At 33.9% G+C, this 21,343-nt stretch overlaps 1 protein-coding gene and 1 pseudogene across 1 annotated transcript; both read left to right on the top strand.

Annotated features, from left to right (window-relative positions):
* Positions 1-6,843: 6,843 nt before the first annotated feature.
* LOC110100035 (autophagy-related protein 13b) lies at positions 6,844-21,139 on the top strand. Its single transcript, XM_020827422.2, has 4 exons — positions 6,844-7,115; positions 7,325-8,984; positions 9,132-9,310; positions 20,456-21,139. The coding sequence occupies exons 2-4, from the start codon at positions 7,533-7,535 to the stop codon at positions 20,883-20,885; spliced, it is 2,061 nt and encodes a 686-aa protein (XP_020683081.1). The 5' UTR covers positions 6,844-7,115; positions 7,325-7,532; the 3' UTR covers positions 20,886-21,139.
* LOC110100036 lies at positions 15,450-16,490 on the top strand (annotated as a pseudogene).
* Positions 21,140-21,343: the final 204 nt, after the last annotated feature.

Here is a 21,343-nt window from a genome sequence, read left to right as displayed (position 1 = left end):
AAAAATCGCACAAGGGACCGAAATATTCGGTCCCTTAGGTGTGAGAATGACTTAAGGAAATTTTAGGAAGCCAAAATACGCATGTGCCCTTCTCTCAATAGGTTTTCTTTTAAATCATGAAGGGCAAAATGGGTAGAAAGGTTAAAGTTTACTTAAACCTTTTTCGGCAATTTATAACTCCAAAACCAAGCGAAATTAAATATAAGTTCTTTATATCGTTTCGCTCGAAATTTCGAGATGAATCTAACGAAATTTATTTCGTCGAATTCCGACGACGTCGAAATTTCACTTAAGTTCACCGCGGCGCATCGATATGCGTGCGACACACTCAAATGACGAATTTCGGATTTTACACTTTTCTTCGTCAAAAAGCCAAATAAGAAGGGCAGGAATGGCTGAGTGGAGAAATTTATAATAAAAATTATATGATTTAATGCCCAATGTCGCAACACTCTGGACCAAGCGCCACAATATTGAATACTTAATTTAAATTTATTATGAAACAAAGAGCTCATCTTTGCGCATCAAATACCAATGTCGCAAGCTGCTCCCCCAGCGTTGCTATGCTTGAAAGCATAATGTCGTAGTGCTCCAGATAAAAAATTTCAAACTAACTTAAGTAGCAAGTTTGTAAGATCCAACATTTGTAAATATTTAGCATTATATTAAGACCATTATAACAGGTCTTTCAATTTGGTCAAAAGGGAACTTTACCTTATCAATAAAGGAAATCAAATATCCTTCTACCTAAATAAGATAGGCTCAAAGGGGTTCTTGGTCTAAGCAAGAAAGAAAATTGAAGGCATTTCAACCTAAATAAAGGTGGATGATACTAATCAAGAAAGAAAATTAATGTCTTTCTACATAAAAAAGAGAAGGTCAAAGGGACTCACTTCATAAGAAAGAAAATCAAATGTTGAAAATTTGAATTGTCCTCCTAACAAAGATCTAGATAGGTGAAACTCTGCATTTAAAATATTGTGAAGTCCCTGCAAAATATGAATAGGGAGAATATAGCTAAAAAATGGTATATGTTGTAACCTACACTCCAAGTAAGGTAGGAACTAAAATAAGAAAATATCCTTAAAAAAGTTCTAGATAACTTAACATTTCAAAGATATTAAAATCAAACCCTAACTTTTGAAAGGCCAAGCATATATATGGGTAGAGAACATTCAAAAGTTTGTGGAAAACTACACCATATATGAACCTAACTTTCAAATCATGGGTTTCCTCTTTTCTAGTATCCAAAATAAAGTATGATAATGTTGAGTTATGCCAACGGAATCATATTTGTTGCGGGCTAGAACATACATGGCAATAGAGTTAAAATATTGTGTCTTAGCATTGTACAACTATCCAGCTCACACATAGAGAACACAATATGTTTTTACGTGGAAAATTCTGGAAAGGGGAAAAACCGCGGGGCATGGCCCAATCGAAAATGATTCCACTAAAATTCAAGTATATTGCAGTGGGGCTGACTTGTCCTTGAGGGCAATCATATTACAAATATAAAACGTATGGCTGAAATCTAGTGAAAAATGGGGATAAAAGTTCAGCGTCACTTAGTGGACTGGAAGAAGTCCGATGCTACTTGAAAATTATGGCGTCAATTGGTAGCTTGGCGGTGGTTTAGCAGAACTTCAGCGTCGGGCAGTGGTTTGGTAGAAGTGCGGAGTCTAATGGTGGTATGGAAGAACTTTGGGCTCAAGTGGTGGTTCGATAGAACTCTAGGCCTCAGTTGGTGGTTTGATAGAAGTTCAGACCTCAGGTGGTGGTCCGGTGGAGCTCAGGGTGTCAAGCGGTGGTCCGACGGAGCTTAAGACATCATGTGGTGGTCCGACGGAGCTCAGGGTGTCAAGAGGTGGTCTGACGAAGCTTAGGATGTCAGGTGGTGGTCCAGCGGAGCTCAAGGCATCAAGTAGTGGTCCGGTAGAGCTTAGGACTTCAGGTGGTGGTTCGATGGAGCTCAGGCCATCAAGCGATGGTTCGGTGGAGCTTAGGACTTCAAGTGGTCGTTTGGCGGAGCTTAGGGTGTCAAGCGGTGGTCCAGTGGAGCTTAGGGTTTCAAGCGGTGGTTTGGCAGAGCTTAGGACGTTAGGTGGTGGTCCGGTGGAGCTCAGGGTCTCAAGTGATGGTCTGTCGAAGTTCAAGCCTCAGGTGGCGGTCCTGCGGAACTCTAGACGGTGGTCAAGGAGACAAGGAGACAAGAGTAATCTCCAATCTATCTCTTTTCTCATTAGGCTCAGGGGTCCCTTTTCAATAGGAAAGGAGGCTCTATTTATAGATTTCTTGGAGTGGCATGACCCGTAAATAAGTGGAAGATAAAGGGCAAATGGGGAGTGGTTTGGATAGATGACCGATGTTGGATCCCTTGATCATGGACTGTTTGATGGACATTTGAATGTCTTAGTGATGTCAGAATTTGGTGATCTTGGACTCGTTGGATTTTTCTCGTCAAGCCGCTCGATTCAACTATAAGCACGTTATGTTTGGAAACCGTTTGGTAATCCAAATTGTGGTTCACACCTTCCAACAATGCTTCTAACCCTTGATTTGGACCCATTTGGGCTCACATTGGGTAGAATTTGGAATTGTTGGGTTCATATTTTCAAGACGTTCAGTTGGACTATAAGTTTACTGAAATTAGAGTTTGATGGTCCCAGTTTTAATTTTGAAAGTTTCCAACTTGATTTTACCTTGAGATTCTTGCCCGATCAATATAACTTTCGAGGATGTATCAATATTAATTTCTTAGGGTGCTTATTTCAATGCTTTATTTTACATTTAAACTAATGGGCTAAAAAAAATACACCATGAACCTCATTCATGATCTTGTAGGTTACCTCTCTTTTAAGGTAATTTAATCACATATTATAAAATGAATGTTAGTATAAATTCTAATTAACATAAGCATAAGATAGAGCTCTTCTTTTAATCTAGTAAGCATTAGAGGATCCATCAGGGGTAATATTTAATGATTTTGCACTTCTATAGTGATGGGATACTCCTTACTCATGTTCAATTGTACTTTTACTAAAAAATTTTGCATCTATCATGCTATCAAGGTTACGAGGCACTTGAATCAATGTTACATCAATGATATTTTCAAAGAAGTTCATAATGTTCTAATGATAATATCAAGTCTAAGATGGGTTTCAAAAGTTTATAGGTTCCTACTACTTCATTGATGACCAATTAGAAGTCACCATAACTCTTAATATTCATAAACTCCACCTTAATAGGTAACCCTAAACTAGTAATCTTGGCCTCATATTTAACTTGTTTTTTTTTGCACACAAGTCTCATAAATTATGTAAGCATAGTAAAGCTCCTCCTAAAAGATAAATTAAAAGTAGCTTTACTTAGAGGACAATGCAATGGTTCATATACTTTTATAGGATAATGGTTCCTTATAATGAGACGAGCAAATCTCTCAATAGGATCAATGGATGAAAATCGCTCTATGGCCTCTATATTTAACATTTTCTTTTCTCTCTCCTCACATTTTCTTACTAATTTGTATTCCCACTCTCTCTTAGCCGAATTAAAATAGGAAAAAGAGATTTTTAATTTATATAGATAATGGGTTATGATACTTTAATAAAATAATAATGTAATATTAATATAATTATTTAACTTAATTAATTTTTTAATATAAAATTCATATAAATTATTTTGGAATTTTAAAAAAGTTATAAAAAATATTCATAAAATATCTCATTTTCTCTAAAAAATTATGGTGAAATTAGTTTGCAAAACGAACTCATGACGGTTTTAAAATCCTCACTTATATTGATAGGTATCAATTTCTTAAGGATTTTCACTAGTGACAAAAAAAATTATGAAAAAATTATTATAATTGAAATACAATAATATTTATCTTATGGCAAAGACAGCTTGTGATTTGAACTTAAAGTAACTCCTAAAAAAATCATTTATTTGGATCAAAATACGGGTGATTACATATAATATTTAAGCCTTTGCATAATAAAAAAAGGTGATATGATAAATTTCAATTAGGGGAGAACTTGTTTTTGCTGGAATCAAAATGTAGGTTAAGATAACATAATATGATCTCTTTTCTATTCTTATTAGACCGAGTTAGGAGGGCACCAAGGGATTTATCGAGTATGGAATCAAAACGCACCATGGTTTTCAAGAAAATCATTTCTTTGGATAAACTACGGTCTCCCTTAATCACCATATTTCTCCTCTCCATCTGGATCTCCATAGTTAAGGCCTTCTAGTCTACCTTGATCTCCCCCAAGGTTTCTAACCACTTCATACCCAAGATCAAATCAATACTTCCCAACCCCAATTGAAGAAAATCCTCTCTGATGTGAATCCCCTACAACTCTACTATGAATCTCTGACGGATACTCCTGCTCTTTTCCACCTTCCTTGCACCCATAATCACCCCAAAGAATCACGTGTGTACCACCTTTAGCCCCATTTTGTCAACCACCTGATTGGATATGAAATTGTTGGTAGCCTCACTATCCACCAAAATCACAATCGCTTCCCCACATATCTATCCTTTCATTTTCAGAGTGTGGTTCGGGATGAATCCCACTACAAAATTCAATGAAACATCTGCCACTTCTAAGTGTAAGGGCTTCTCTTCCTCTACCACTTCTCCTTCTGCCTCTACTCTACCCATCTTCTCTTCATCACAAATAAAAATGACTTGAAATGTGCGATTTTTGCACCTATTTTTCGGTGAAAGCTTCTCATCGCACCTTTAACATAGCCCATTAGCCCTTTTTTCCTCCAGCTCTATATCAGTTAGTCGTTTAAAATTTCCTCCCGGCCGAGCTCCCAAACCTTTCTCCTTTGAAGCTTTTTGTTGACCCGGTATAGTCGGCACCCTAGGTGCAAAGAAGTTGGTCGTCATGCAATAAGAACCTCCAAAACTGCTTCCCTTGCTACTCCTTTCAAGTGAGTTTTTTTCCTCTATCAACTGGGCTGACTCCATATCCTCTCCCAAGTCACAAAGTCTTGCCACTCACACAGTGGCTCTTAGCTTTGGTTTGTGTCCCTTAATAAAATTTTCCTCAAACACCGTCTCTAGTAGTCTCCCTAAATGTCCCGACAGAAGCTCAAATCTATCTCAACATTCCATCACTATTTTCACCTATATAAAATCAAAGGCTTTCCTAGTGTAAGGGTAACAAACTTTTGAAGTGACATTATCTAACATTTTATACTTTAAAATATCTCCTAGAAGCTCTTATTATCCAAATGGAACTTAAAATTTTTATTTGTTAGATAGGAAAATGATTGGCATCTACCAAAAAATAAAAATGAAATGCCTAAGATACACTAACCTATCTTAAAATTATCTCAACTATGTAAGACTCACAAGAGGTTTCTTATCTAATAGGGCTTTAATCTTAAAATGGTCAATTTCAATTTTAAGATGTCGAATAACAAAACCATTGAATTTTCATGAGATGACACCAAAGGGATATTTTAAGGGATTCATTCTAAGTTTATGGCTATTTAAAAATAGTTCTCAAATCAAAGAGACAACCTTCTTTAGGTTTACTCTTGACCGCTAAATAATTGACATACCACTCAACCTATTTGTGAATGAGGTCATTGAAGATATGGTTCATTGCCTTTAATTAGGTTACACTTATATTTTTTAAACCAAATGATATCACCTTATAAGTATATATTCTTAGAATGGTTTATTTCTACAAAATTTTTTGCCTATTTTGATGTTATTGTCTTTGTAGTTTCAATGTAAAAAAAACTTGTCTCTCTCACACTTATACAATATAAATTATAAAATAAACAAAAAATGTTAAAATTCTTGCAGTCTATCTATTTATTATAAAATTGATGAGCGCAAAACCAATTATTTTTAAAATTAGGGTCAAACACTTATAAATTATGTTAGTGTAATACATATCTTAAATTTTGATCATAAGCATAATTGCATCATAGGCATACGTATGTATGGTTAGTCTTGACTGGCACATCGAGTATTATTTCCCCTTAAGAATTACATTCCTTGACTTCATTAACACCTCAGACTCTCAGGGAAAACTTATCCAGTTAATGACACCTTAGCTTAAGATAAATTGTCCTAAGAAGTTCAAGTTTTGATTGATCATGATCATAAATTCAAGTCAACCTTCAATGCAATTAACATTTATCAATTTTGCTACTAAGGAATATCGAGCATTCCCAAGCTTAATACTAGGGGTGTCAATTTCAGGTCATGGGTTGGGTTCGGGTCGAACCCATAACTAATCTGGGTTCAATCGAGTTGACCCTAACCCGACACGGGTAGGTAAACGGGTCTAAATTAAGACTTTGTTTGGGACAGTTTTCTTATTAAAAAATTAAAATTTATGTACTAAAAAGCTGCTTTAAGAAGTGGTAATAAAGTCGTCCCAAATGAAGCCTAACTTACACCTATGTTAACAAAAAAAAGTTTATGCCAAGCGGTTTTGATGAGATTTTTGCTAGAATGTATTTAGAAATTTGCCTCTTAGCATTTAGACATTTTATAATATTATATAACTTTCATTTATAAAATAAATAAAAAATATAAAAAAATATTATATATAATAAATAATAAAAAATAAAATAATTAAATATAATTATTAGAAAAAATTAAAAAAAAATAACACGTGTTAAAATTTTAAATTTTTTTTCTTATCAAAAGATTTAGATTTTTTTTTCTGCGTTAATATGACAAATTCATTGAATATAGACTCCACAGCCCTTTCGCGCAGGTCTGCCCATTAATAACCAGTCTGTTCTATTCTTCTTTGGAAGGTTGTTAGCCATGAAATGTATAAAATGCATGAGCTACAAGTTACTCGATAAGCCATTGGATAAATGTAATTAGAAGAGAAATTGCCATCTAAGAGCGCTTGGGGGTCTCTGAACTAGCCGACGCAGTTTGCGTCATGGATAATATTTACTCTTTTTATAGATAAACGGTGCACCAAAGATCGAAAAGGGCGCATGGCCATCGTCAAAAGGGTTGATCAATCGAGCTGAAGAGGGGAAAGTCCCTCAAAGAAGAATTTACATAGAAAAACTTTGTAAAAGTAACGTTATTGAATTTCAAATACACAAGCAGCGCAGAGGTACCACTTTCGCCTTCAATATCGGACGCTATATTCTTTTCTTTGTCTTTTTGCCGGTTGGATTTTGAGACAGACCTTTTTTTTTTGGCGTTAATTTGATGATCGAACTCCGAAAACTTCGGTTTTTTGTCGATTTTTTCTCTTCTTTCGGTGTATGTTCTAATATAGAGTTTAGTAACGGCTCATTTGACTCTTTCATATAACCCTAGGAACCACGAATTTTGTTCATCGGGGAAAAAAAAACCCTTTAATTGGTGATCAGATTCTTCGAGTAGTAGAAAGTATACTGCCCCTAATTTTCACTGTACTGATTGCGAAATCTGCCGCTGAAGTGAAGCCAAGCTCTGTGTTTTCTCCCTTTATCTTAATTTTCTTTTTTATTGTTTTCGAGAACCTTTTTGTTCTTCCGGGTTACTTATGGCATCGCCATCTAGTTCCAAATCCGAGCCAGCTATAATCGAGCAAGTTATCACTGAATTCTTTGCTAAAAGCGTCCACATCATTCTCGAATCGAGGTCTCCATATGTTTCTTCCCGGAACTACTGTGCTGACCCTTTCATATCATCCCCTTCTTCCTCCTCGTCTTCATTGAGCTTTAGACCAAGAGATAAATGGTTTAATTTGGCCCTGAGAGACTGCCCAGCTGCATTAGAGAATTTTGACTTATGGCGGCAGAGCAACCTTGAGCCATTGGTTGTTGACGTAATCTTGATTGATAGGAAATCAATTCGGAATGTGAGTTTTCCTTCTCCAAGTGGGTTCCTTGTGCGGAACCTCTCTTCAGGTCGAGATGAACTTGTAAGTGAAAATAGAAGTGAAAAGATTGTGGAGAGGTGGATTGTGCGATATGAAAGTCAAAGTAGCAGTTGGCTCACTAGGGAATCTTCTCATCAAGGAAGAAAGAAAGGAAGCAGGGCTACCTCCCACTCATCTGAATTCCAGTTCATGTACAAGAAAGCTTACAGGAGGATCATAGTCTTACTCAGGTCTCTGTATGCTGTTGTTAGGCTTTTACCCACTTACAAGCTCTTCAGAGATCTCAATGCCTCTGGTCAGATCCACCCACTGAGCCTTTCTCACAGGATTTTATCTGTTGTGCATCCTTTTAATCGTGAGGAGGATGCTGAGATTAATCAACTTGGTCTTGGGCCGCTTGACACTTTTTTCGGAAAGTTGTCCCTTTCTGTCACGTATTTGAAGAAAATTGAAGTTATGGGCTCGGAACCTTCCACTCCCATGTCTACTCAATTTATTATGGATTATGTTGGGAGCCCTCTGGCTGATCCTCTTAAGAGGTTCCAATCACTTCCTTATAGTGGATCAGCACCTTCATGCACTTCATTAAACAGAAGGCATAGTTGGAGCAATGATCATGGAGAAACTCCTTCCTTTTCTCTTACTCCATCACCTACATATTCTGATTCTCGAGCTTTGGATTGTAATTTGAACCCCAATCTCCGGCCTCCCAATCATTTGCTTGACACCTCTTCATCACCACACCGTTTACTGAAAGGTTCATATGCAGCCTATACCAAAAATTTTGATGAGTACAAGCCATCACCACCATTTTCCCCATCATTTTCCCCATCCCCTCCATCCCATTTGTCCAAAGCTCTTATACGCTCAGAGAGTGCTCCAGTTAGTATCCCCTTGCCAGGGCAAAAGGGACGTAATGGAGGCCAAATTCAAGGTCTGCCTCGACCTTATTCTAGCAGCAAGAGGCAGGGGTGCCGTTCTCAAGCAGATAGTTTTGGCACCGAACTTAGCTCAACATCCACTCCTCAGACCCTTTCACCTGAAAATAAGTTGCAACTAAAGAAAGAATCATTGATGTTGATGGAGTTGCAAACTGGCATGTTGCCCCCCAAGGTAGTACTTTATTCATAAAATGTTAGCATAGAAAGAAAATTTTGATTTATATAGTCATTGTGCTTTCTATGCTAGGTCTACTTTACATAACTAGTTTTGTGTTTGCAGCTAAAGTGTATTACTCAGGATTGGCATGTTCTTTTGTAGATTTTCTCTTCTGGAAAAGACCATACTGGAAATATATCCATTTATAAAGTTCCATCTTACACTTCATCACATATACCATCTAGAAGCTCCAGCAGGTTATCTTCTATGGATGACTTTGATGATTCTGGCTTTACCTACCCTTTTGCTGAAGATGATGAGGAGGTTACAAATTCGTACAGGTATGCTATAAATGGAGTGTAAATCATGAATATTTTTTATGATCCACTCTGTTCTAAACTTGGTAGAACAATATGCTTCCATGCTTCTTCTGCGGCTACTAATTAAACCCCTCAAACCAAATTTAGTTACGTCCCTTTGTATTCATTCACTTCTTTTGCTCATAAAGCTTCTGCAATTCCGTAATGAATGTATTTCTTTTACTTTTTTTTTTCAGTTGCTCACTGTTCTGATGCTCATTGTTCTTTTTTTTTTAAATATATGTGGTCAAAAGTGTTTGAGCTAGGAAACATGCAGGCAACATATGTAGTGGCCTCATGTATATTTCCTTTTTTACCAACTTTTTGAGAAAAGTAATTGGAGTATATGGCAGTCTGGAAACGTAACAAATTGTGTGGAAGTCCAAGTTTATATGATCTACTTGCTCCTGACCTGATATTGACCATTTTTTTTGTGTTATTTGTGTGCATTTTCTAGCTGTAGATGTACATGTCCAAATTATTAAGTCTATTTTTCATTAGCTTATCTTCAATAGATATTACTCCCACTATCTCTTTAATATAATCATTCCTCAACATTTCTTTTCTAGTTTTGCTAGACTTCTATATTGGCATTTTCATTTCAATAGCATTCATCTTGGTTATACATGACTTTGAACTTTCAAACATTTGAAATTATACAACAGAATTGACTTGGTCATATACTCATATATGACTTTGAACTTTCAAACATTTGAAACTGTACAACAGAATTGACTAAAGTATTATTCTTTAAAATGCGCCTTTAAGTACTCATGATATTTTCTTATCACATAAGACTCTTTAGGCACTTGTCCATTTTAATTAACTAACCTTAACCATAGAACTTAGATGTTTATCCATATCTCTATTTTTTTATAATATATCCAAGATAATTAAATCTGTCAGCTATATATCACTTTATCTTATTTTAATGTGGATTGATATTTATTAATAGCATATATACTAAAATTCTATGTCATATGCCTAGCCTTTGTTCTACTATATTTAAGACATTTATATTCTAAATTTTCACTTATTTCACTTTCTATCTCATTAAGTAGAGTTGTATCATATGCATAAAGCATATTCCTAGGTATCTTGCTTTGAATATCCTTTGTTGACATCTTCATAACTAATGTAAAATGATATTGGCTTGATTTTGGCCGCAACAACCAGTTCTCTGCCTCAATTGGTCATTCTACACATTTAAATAATGATGGTCTCATATCATTTAATAACTTTAAATATTTATCCGTATTCATACCACTATTATTGCCACTTCCTGATGGTTAATTTCTTGAGTCCTAAATTAATTGAGTCATAGCTGTCATCATTTGTGTATGAGCATGAGGATTAACAGCCATATTAGACACTGCTCTTTCCACATCTTCTTCAGGATCATTCTGAGTCCTAAGATAAAATAAGATATCTTTAGAAAATTCATAATTTAATCTTAAATGAACTTTCTTAACTTCAATAATCAACTTAATGGCTCTTTCAGTATGATTGATATCCTAATTGGGTTTTGATATCACTTTTATCATGAGTCGGCTCAAATTCTTGAACCATCGAGGTGGGACCGAATAGTCGGACGATTATAACATTTTTTTTAATTTCAAAAAAAGTATGTCATCTATATTACAAATAAAGTTGAAGAGCTACTAACATAATTTCCATCAAACTATTAATAAAATTTTCACATCTTAACATTTACATCAATCTTTATTACATGCTTTCATTTGAGCACCGTTTTCTGTAGACGTACTCTTCTTTTCAGCCATATCTATTTCTCTGATGATTTATCTAAAAAATTTTAATTTAAATGTTTGAGTTCACAAAGTAAACTCAGTGGATAATCATATCTGTAGCATAGCAATTTTACATATATAAAATAACATATTCATTTGGCTTTCTTTTGCATTTACACACATGCGCGCGCGCGCACACACGCGCACACACACACACACACATATATATATATCATTTCTCTCTCATATGACATATATTCTTTATTTACATTTATCATATAGCATATTTCTTTTTTCAATTTATATTTGTCAATTAATATATTCCCTTTCCCTTTTTCATTTAGCACAGGAGCACCATCTAAATGTACCAAATATAGGTACAATCATTTTCATTTACTTTTAACATGCACGGGTACATTGCGTCCCCAATCAGTACCATAAAAAAGTGAATTCATGTAATTTGCATGCATATACTTTTTTCTTTTCATTTATACATTTATTTCATTTATTTGTATACATTTATCTTTAAATGATTTTGAAGAATATTTGTATACATTTTAATTTTACTTTCTTTTTCTTTCCATTTATTTTCAATCCACATACATGTATTTTACCTATTATATATATATATATATATATATATATATATATATATTACTTTAATGCCTATGGCTTTCGTCATTATAAACATAATAACTTTCAAACATTCTAGTTAAATAATCAGAAAATTATATGTAACAAAATTTAGAATCATGTAATTATTATAAAATGCAATAATTACCCACTTTTATACTTCGGAATTTAGTTCATTTCAAATCTTCAACTCTTGAAATAATTTTCTTTATTACAATCCAAATTCACATACAATCATATAAATTATTGCCATCTTTAACTTTCATTAATTTCACATAAACATTTTTTTTAATGAATTCTTACCTCAAATCCCTTGAGAAATCATTTATTGGCTTCAACACTTCACTTTCATGCATTAGATTAATCAAATCCTCTATTGATCCAAACCATATTAATTTACATTAAATTTTACTAACAAATTTTGAAGGAATCCTCAAATTCAAAGCAATGATAATAAATTCTAATTTGCATCTTTTATCTCAATTTGTTTCTTCTTGCCGAATCGAACTTCCACCAATTTTTTATTTATTCCTTTCTAAAATCATACACTATTGATTGTCATTAAAATAAATTTTATAAATTCTATTATTCAAAATTTGAACAGAAAATAATATGATTAAAATCACTTACAAAGGAGAATTATTCCAACATAAAATCTTTCTTCTTTCTCTCTCAAGTTCTCTTCCTCTTTATCTCCAAATTAATTTCTCTCTCTTTCTCAATTTCTTCTTTCGCCTTCCTTTAAAACAATTGATCATTTTATAGGATTAAGTCACAGAAGAAATGTTTAGAAAATGAATGAAATTAGAAAAACTACCCTTCTCCTTCCTCTCGGCACAGAGCTTCTGTAGTGTCCTTTTCTTCTGTAGGAATGAACGAATAGAAGTTATGACTCACGAGGAGTCCTAACTTTTCACTCTTGTATGCGATCCTTCACTTAGAACCACGAACCATCCTCGTCTGGAGAGTTTATGCACGCAAATGGCCACGTGCGGTCCGTTTGTTTTCCGTTCGGCCATAGCTTGGGTCAGTTTCTACCCCTTGTTATAGTAATAGGTTGGCTCAATTGAACCGGCCAGGATGAACCAACTATTACAATATTTATTTTTTTGCGTCTCTACTTTTGAACTCTTCTTGAATTTCACTTTTAGTGATTTATATGATAGATTATATACTAAAGAGGTGAAAAAGATATGTATAAGTTAGCCAAGCAAAAAGATAGTATAGTAGAAGTAATGATCCAATTCAAGTGAAATGCATTAAGGATGAATATAAAAAACATTTTTTTAGAAGAGTATATTCAACATAGGTGGATGAGATATCCCAATAAGCTTTTCAATAAAGATTTTGAGAATACGATTGACTTAGTAATCCTAGCATCTTGAATGAAAATAAGGATTTTTATTTTTATTTTTGTAATAGTAAAATCGAAATGGGCAAGGCTTTAAATAAAATGAAGTATGGAAAAATAGTGGAACTTGATGATATTCCAATAGATGTGTGGAATGCTTAGGAGATTAAGGAATTTCTAGGCTTATTAAAAATTTTAAAATTAATTTGAAAACTAAAAAGATGCTAGATCAGCAGAGAAGAAATGTGTTGGTTCTTTACTTCTTTCTACTAAAAATAAATATGATGCACAAGAGTGTGAATTATAAATGAATTAAGTTAGTGAGTCATACATTAATATTATGGGAGAGTAATTGAGCATAGGTTGCAACGTGATACTAATGTTTCTCAAAATCAAATTAGATTCTTGCTGGGTAAGTCTACTATGCAACTTATGTATTTGTTGAGAGGTTTGATAGAGAATTATACAGAGAGTAAGGAAGATCTACATGATATTTATTGCGATAGAGAAAATATATGATAAAGTTCTAAGAGAAGTGCGCTGGAGAGTTCTAGAAAAAGGAGTTAATGATGCTTATATTCAAGTCATGTATACAGGAGCATAGGTTGCAACATGATACTAATGTTTCTCGAAATCAAATTAGATTCATGCTGGGTAAGTCTACTATGCAACTTATGTATTTGTTGAGAGGTTTGATGGAGAAGTATACAAAGAGTAAGGAAGATCTACATATGATATTTATTGCGATAGAGAAAATATATGATAAAGTTCCAAGAGAAGTGCGCTGGAGAGTTCTAGAAAAAAGGAGTTAATGATGCTTATATTCAAGTCATGTATATAGGAGCTTTTAGTTGTGTTCAAACACAAGATGGTTTGACCAAGTGTTTTCCTATTTCAGTTGGATGACATCTTAAGCCTATATCTTTTTGCTTTAGTCATGAATGTTCTTACTAGACATTTGCAAGATGTACTATGGTGTGTGCTTTTTGATGACGATATTCTTTTTGGTGTTAATATTAGAAAGAAAGTTGAAGGAAAACTTGAATTATGGAGGTCAACCTTAGAGTCTATAAGTAATTTGTTTGAGTAAATCTAAAACCGAATATATGGAGTGTAATTTTAGTAGTAATAGATCTAGTGGTGAGATTGTGAAGTGGATGATCAAGTCATTAAAAAGAGTGCCTCTTGGGTCTATTGTTCAAATCTATAGTGAAATAGATGGATATATTATTAGCATAATTAAAGTTGGATATTGAAGTGGAGGAATGTATCAGGCTTGTTGTATGATGGAAAAGTATCCCTCAAACTTAAGGGAAAGTTTTATAGGATGTTAGTGAGACATGCAATGCTTCATGGCGTAGAATGTTGACCATTAAAAGAGAAGCATACAATTAAGTGTTGTAGAGATGAGGATGCTTTGATGGATGAGTCGCTTTACTCTTAAAAGCAAAATGTGAAACTAGTATATACTTGAAAAGGTTGGAGTAGCTCCTGTGACAGATAAAGAGAGTCGCCTTAAATGATATGATCGAATAAAACATCAGCCTAGATCCGGCCTATGTTAAAAAATGTGGATGTAAATTTAAAAAGTATTAGTTAAACAATATTAGAAATGACATTTTTTAAATAAATTTAAATGAGAATTTGACACTTAATAGGAAAACAAAGAGAGAGTTCAGGTAGCCGACATAATGTAGTGGGATAAATGCTTAATGTTGTCGTTGTTGTTGTTGTTATTGTAGCCTTGATCGCTCAAGAAAAGTCATCATTTCCTCGGGATTTCTCAATGTGATGAAAAACACAGAAGTCTATCTTGAGGTAGTTGGCACTGTAGAATGGTTATATATTAAATTAACTTGTTAATTCTAGGTGTCATTAAGGCATCTTGATAATATTACCCAAGGGAGAAAAAATATAGAAGCGATAGCTTTGGCCCAAGAAACATAGAGAAATTAGATAACTGCAAAAACAATTTTCTCACAGAACACTACTCCCACTTGAAATTGGAATGACACAATAACACTGTTGAATAAAAAAAAAATTAAAAATAGAAAATTTGAAACGAAGCAATGCACTTGCTTCCACTGGCCCCACCTCGAGCAATTGATCGCCAAACAACACAATGTTTCACTCCCGTGACTACCCCTTTGACAAAAAAAAAAATCATCCGCTCATGAAATGAACTTTTTTTTGGTCCGGTGCAAGGACCTAGAGGAAGGTTCGGTTTTGCCTAAAAAAGTGCAAATACCGAGTTTTTTGAAAAAATACTGAGTTTTTCAAAAAACTCGGTATTTGCACTTTTTGACCTATTTTTGCCTAAAACCGAACCTTCCTCTACATCCAGTGAAAGGACCTAATAATTGCTCCTCATGAAATAGAGGTTGATGCATGGAGGCTAGAACTGAAGTCCCATTTGTTCGTCTTCCATTTTCTGTCGAAGCCATAGCCTCCTGTTCGCGACTCATATCCTTGACTTCCATGACCGGACACCCCACATTCGTCTCTCCTCCACCTATGCAAACGTCGCATGAACATGGCCTCTCATGCCGCTTGTGCCCGTCCTCCGGCTCTGCTCCAATTTTCCTTCCACTACTCGCACTACAGTCTCCTCGAACCTTTCCAAGAATTTCATCTCTTTCGATCATTTTTCTCAGTTATGGCCACCGCCATAGCGGAGTCAAAGGAGTCACCTGGAAATAACCCAGGTCTCATTTCAGTGAAGGACAAGGCTACCAAGGAATATTTCTTGCATCAAACAGATGGGAAAACCGCCCCTGTTTCTGATTCAAGGGAAAAAGGGCTAATGTGAAGTCTTAACTCTTAGAAAAGAGGAAGATGTCTGGGAATGTCCTTGTTGAAGAGCTTGGATTTTCTAGAAATGAAGTTCACTATCTATTTCTTGGGTTATGAGGATACAACTTCAGTACCTGCTGACCCAAAAGAGCAGTCGGCCAAAAAGCTACACTTGAGTTAACACATAACTGGGGCACAGACAGTGGTCCTAAATTCATGGGCTACCATAATGTAAATTCTTAATCCTCGGGGTTTTGGCCATATAGGCATCCCAGATCACAGTTGATGATATCTACAAGGCATGTGAATGATTTGAACGCTTAGGAGTGGAGTTTGTGAAGAAACCTGATGATGGAAAAATGAAAGGCATTGCCTTTATCAAAGATCCTAATGGTTATTGGATTGAATTTTTTGACCTTAAAAAATTGGGGAGGTTACAGCAGTAGCCTCTTGAAAGACCCAAGACTCTAAAGCAAACAAGTATCTGTCGAAGACCCGTGCCATTGATCTTTGATCTAGACGGATGGTTTTGAATTTTGAAGACCGCGCTATTATTTTTAATCCGAGCGGATGGTTTTAAATCTTGAAGACCCGACGCCGTTAACCTTAGGTCTAGATGGGAAGAAACAATGACAAGTGCCGCCCCTTCCTCTCTGCGAGGGGAGGGGACACTGGGATGTTGCCAAAATTGCCTAAAAAATCTATAGGGCAATTCAATTTGAATATTAATTCAATTAAAATATTAAAACCAATTTTAACTATTAATTAATTAATTCAGTTATTTAATATTTAATATAAATTAATTGATTAATTGAGATTTTAGAGTTTTTTGCATCATCTAATGCATGTGAGTTGAGAAGTTGCAAACACTTAATCCTCTAGGCCCTTTAATGACCTTTGCAATCATCATTGCATTTAAGTTCATTTGAGTTGTTACTAAAAGCCTACCATCAAAATTTCCAATTCTTCTGTGTCTTACTAGTTATGCATCTTTCAAGCATAAGATCTTGAGTAGAGCTAATATGAATTGTTTGAAAGTAGAGCTAATATGAATTGTTTGAAAATTTTTTAAAGTTTGTTTGCATATTCATTTATATGGTTGTCTGAAATTAAATTGGTAAAAATTAGTGGGATGATAATATCTAGTGGAAAATAATATAAAGATGTATAATGAGTTATAGTTCATCCAACAAGAAGTTAGCATGCATATTTTGAAAATATACAAATTCAGCTTTTCCAACATAGTAAAAAGAAAAATATAAAATCTCTTTAAACTTTAGTTGAGCAAAACAATAGTTCATATGAAGGCATTTTCTCATAATATTAGACAGATAAAAATTCTGGCAAGAAATAAAATTGAGTTCATGCAGATTAAATTTTTGGTGGATTTACATACATATTACAAAATTCTTATATATTTACAAATATAATATCTTCTTATATGTTCACATGCATATCACAATATTCTTATATATTTGTGTTTCTGAGTAACACTACCATTGCCAGGTCCCAAGTCCTGGATAAGAAAAGTGGAGGGTTGCATTAGGTAGTAGACAGACAGCATAAAACTTGTCGAATAATAATGACATGAATCCTTTAAGAAATTGTGTTAATGCTAGGGCGTCCTCTGGAAGCGACGCGCTGTATGGCTTGAATATAGTGACAAGTGTGCAAGGACCGCTGCACCGGCGCCCGGGTGCAGTGTTAAATAGGCAAGGGTTCCCACATCAAGGACGGATGTGGGCAAATAAGCAAGTCCATGAAACTAAAATTAGGATAGGAACTTGGAATATAGGTTCCCTTACAGGAAAATTAATGGAATTAATATATATTATGATTCATAGGAAGATAAATATTTTGTGCATTCAGGAAACTAAATGGGTTGGAGAGAATGCTAAGGAAATTGATAGTTTAGGATTTAAACTTTGGTATTCGGGTAGGAGTCGTACTAGAAATGGTGTAGGTATTATTATAGATAAGAGTTTGAAGGATAATGTTATAAAAATTAATAGGATTGGAGATAGAATTATAGCTTTAAAGATTGTTGTTGAGGATAAGATTGTTAATATTATAAGTGCTTATGCTCCTCAAGTAGGTTTGGATATGAGTTCTAAATTAAATTTTTGGAATGACTTAGAAGAATTAATACAAAATATACCTATTGAAGAAAGAGTTTTTATTGGAGGAGATTTAAATGGACATGTTGGTAGAGAGGTAGATGATTTTAAAAGCATTCATGGTGGCCATGGATTTGGAACGACGAATGAAGGTGGCAAGACCATATTGGATTTTTGTTTAGCTTATGATTTTTCAATTGCTAATACTTTATTTAAGAAAAGGAATGAGCATCTCATCACTTATAAAAATGGATATAATACAACCCAGATTGACTATTTTCTTATTAGAAAATTAAATCGTTTAGATTGCAAAGATTGTAAAGTTATTCCGAGTGAAAATTTATGTACCCAACATCGATTATTAGTTTTGGACTTTAAGATAAAGGGGCATAAAATAAAAAATAAAGTAAAACAATTTTCTAGGATTAAATGGGGGCATTTAAAGAATATTAACAAAAATATTTTTGGAAATAAGATTTTAGATCTTAAGATTTTGTCTGTGCATGAGGATGCTAATTTTCATTTCTAGGCAGGATGATCATTCACTTAATTTTATTGTCTACTAGTTCTCATGATCTTCAGAGTCAAAATCACACATATGATTGTAATCTACAACATGAAAGCTATGTATTGGTCGAGTTTCCTCAATTTTTAAGTAAATATTCGCATTTATCAAGCATATGAGAAAATAGGATGATACATACAAGGCTACTCAAAAGTCTAATTTTATCTTAGTATTTCACCAATAGAAATCTACCCATATGCTTTAAATATCATAGTCAATTCTTGTATTTAATTATGAATTAGTTAAATTCATATACATATTGAAATAGCAATTATCCTCCTATGCAATTAATGCCGTATTTTGAGAAAAAGTTCAATGCATATGATTTCAAATGCTTTTCTCCCTAGGGGAAGAGTTTACATTCTCTTATTAAGTTCTTTTTACATCCACTTATTCATATAATCCATAAATTCAATATTACACCAATAATTGTAATTTATAACATAAGATTTATATTGTTGATTAATTTTCATGATAATTTAACCATTCATCAAGCATATCAAAAACTTAAGGATGTATTGGAGTTATCTAATAGCCTTTTAAAAATCTAGTTTTCCCTATTGTATTTCACCAATCAAAACCATTCAATACATGTAAAAGATCATGAACAAACCATGCATTTGATTCCAAGCCATTTAAACTCTCAACAATTTAAAATCATAATTATTTTCTCATGCAATTAGAGACATTTATTCTGAAATTTCTTTTGCATTTTATAGATGCCAATTGATCTTAATTTTGAGTGAAAGAATATTAGATGAATTTCGTCGTTTGAGGTTGGAGAAATTTTCTAATTTGAAGCTATATTTCCACATCTTCTTCAAAGTTCTCAACAGAATCATTATCATCATACTCAATATGATATTTTTCAATAAATTGGGACTTGAAGCCTCTTTTTGTGTACTTTTCAGAATCAGTACAATTTATTGGAGTTTTCTCCTCATAGTCATTGGAATCTGGGCAACATGCTTCCTTTGAAGGTGACTAAGGGTGTGCATTATTTGGATAAAGTTAAAAATTTGAAATGATATTGTTTGGTGTGTCTGGTTCAATTTGTTAAAGCAACAGTTCAATTACTAGTTGTAATTTTGACTCTCTTTGATTTTTGGTTATTAATTTCAATTTTATTTTTTAAAATCATTCAAAGAAAAAAACTAAATTATAGTAATTTCTTCAAATGTTGAAGTTAATAAAAATCCATGAATTGTAAATAAGCAATCAATAGAAAGATCAATGTGGATAGTTATTCTTCATGTTAAAATAATAAATTGTTGGCCATTAAAAGAGAAGCATAATACTAAGTTAAGTGTGGTAGAGATGAGGATGCTCAGGTGGATGAGTGGCTTTACCCTTAGAGATAGGATACGAAATGAGCATATACGTGAAAAGGTTGGAGTAGCTCCAGTATAAGATAAGATTAGAGAGAGTCGCCTTAGATGGTTTGGTCACATAAAATAGCGGCCTTCCAATAATCCGGTTAGGAGAGTAGAGTTATTAGATTTGACTTATGTTAATAAAGGTAGAGGCAGGCCTAAAAAGACTTGGTTAGAAAATATTAGGAATGACTTTTCTTTATTAGATTTAAACGAGAATTTGACCTTTAATAGGACACAATGGAGAAAAAGGATTCATGTAGTCGACCCCATGTAGTGGGATAAAGGCTTGATGTTGTTGTTGTTGTATTTGTGTTTCTGAGTAAATATAAAGACTTAGGTTTTAGATATATAAATATATATGAAGTTTTTGATGTGCTTGTAAATCCCCTGAATTTTTTCATTACTCATTTGGCTTCATTATTTTTAGGTAGTATTTTCCCTTTTATTAATTTTGAATATACTTCACAATGATGATTTTTTTTTTCACTATACTTTGTGTTATTTAACTGTAAGAGTGCAACTGATTTATTTGTTGCTTTTGCAGGGTTGAATCTGCTGATTGCAAAGATCATGCTGGTGAAAATCTGGGCCAAGGAGAGTTAATTCCAATCAAAAGATCTCCTGATGCAGCTGTGGGTGCTCTTGTTAGGATGCTTAGGACTGCATCACCTCTACAGCTTGATAATTCCAACACACTCAGATCCATGCAAGTTTTCGACGATGAAATTTCAAGCAAGAAATTTCAGCAGGAAAAAGAAGATAATGAGAAAAATGATATGAGGAAGGTTGAGAGTTCTTCCTGTTTGGATATTACAGCTTCAGAACTCTTAAAGTCGAGGACTGCTGCTGATGCTTTAGAAGAATTCCAAACTTATAAGAATATGAGGGAATTAATACTTAAACAAGGTGGATCCCTTGTTCAAGAAGTTGAAGATGCAGCAAAATCTAGTTCTGGATATCCAACAGAGGTCTAATGATGCCATTTATTGTGTATATATGTACATAATCTTATTTTACATCAGACTTCCTTTATCTTATGTGTCTACGATCTAAATCAAACTAACTTTATTCTAAATGTGGCTTAAGGTTTCCATGGCGCTTCCTTTTGTTTCCGAGTGCAAGTGGGCTGCTTAAGAAGTCATGATTTGAGGGGAAAAGTGTTAAATGTATATTTTTGTTTGATGAAAATGATATGACTAGCCACTTAATATGGCTTTTTTCCATTTGAGTTCATGGACCCACCTTTTCTGGTTTCATAAATGTGTTTAACTTTCTAGGTTTATTAAAGGATCAAGAGTATGCTATTCTTTGATTGTTGTTATTGTGATTCTATGCTGAAATTGATAACAGCCTCTCACTTGATCTTGTTAATGAACAAAAAAATGCAAATTTCACTAGCGTGCAAGATAATAACTACATAGAAACTACAACT

Source organism: Dendrobium catenatum, unplaced genomic scaffold (genome assembly GCF_001605985.2).
Source record: "Dendrobium catenatum unplaced genomic scaffold, ASM160598v2 fragScaff_scaffold_993, whole genome shotgun sequence".
NCBI lineage: Eukaryota > Viridiplantae > Streptophyta > Magnoliopsida > Asparagales > Orchidaceae > Dendrobium > Dendrobium catenatum.
Note: the sequence above shows the minus strand (reverse complement) of the source record. Positions and strands in the feature narration are given on the sequence as shown.

Excerpts from the sequence above, each read along its gene's own strand:
- LOC110100035 (XM_020827422.2), top strand. The coding sequence starts at position 7,533 with ATGGCATCGCCATCTAGTTCCAAATCCGAGCCAGCTATAATCGAGCAA. Across the intron at positions 8,985-9,131 it reads CTGGCATGTTGCCCCCCAAG|ATTTTCTCTTCTGGAAAAGA; the intron begins GTAGTACTTTAT and ends GTTCTTTTGTAG. Across the intron at positions 9,311-20,455 it reads GAGGTTACAAATTCGTACAG|GGTTGAATCTGCTGATTGCA; the intron begins GTATGCTATAAA and ends TTGCTTTTGCAG.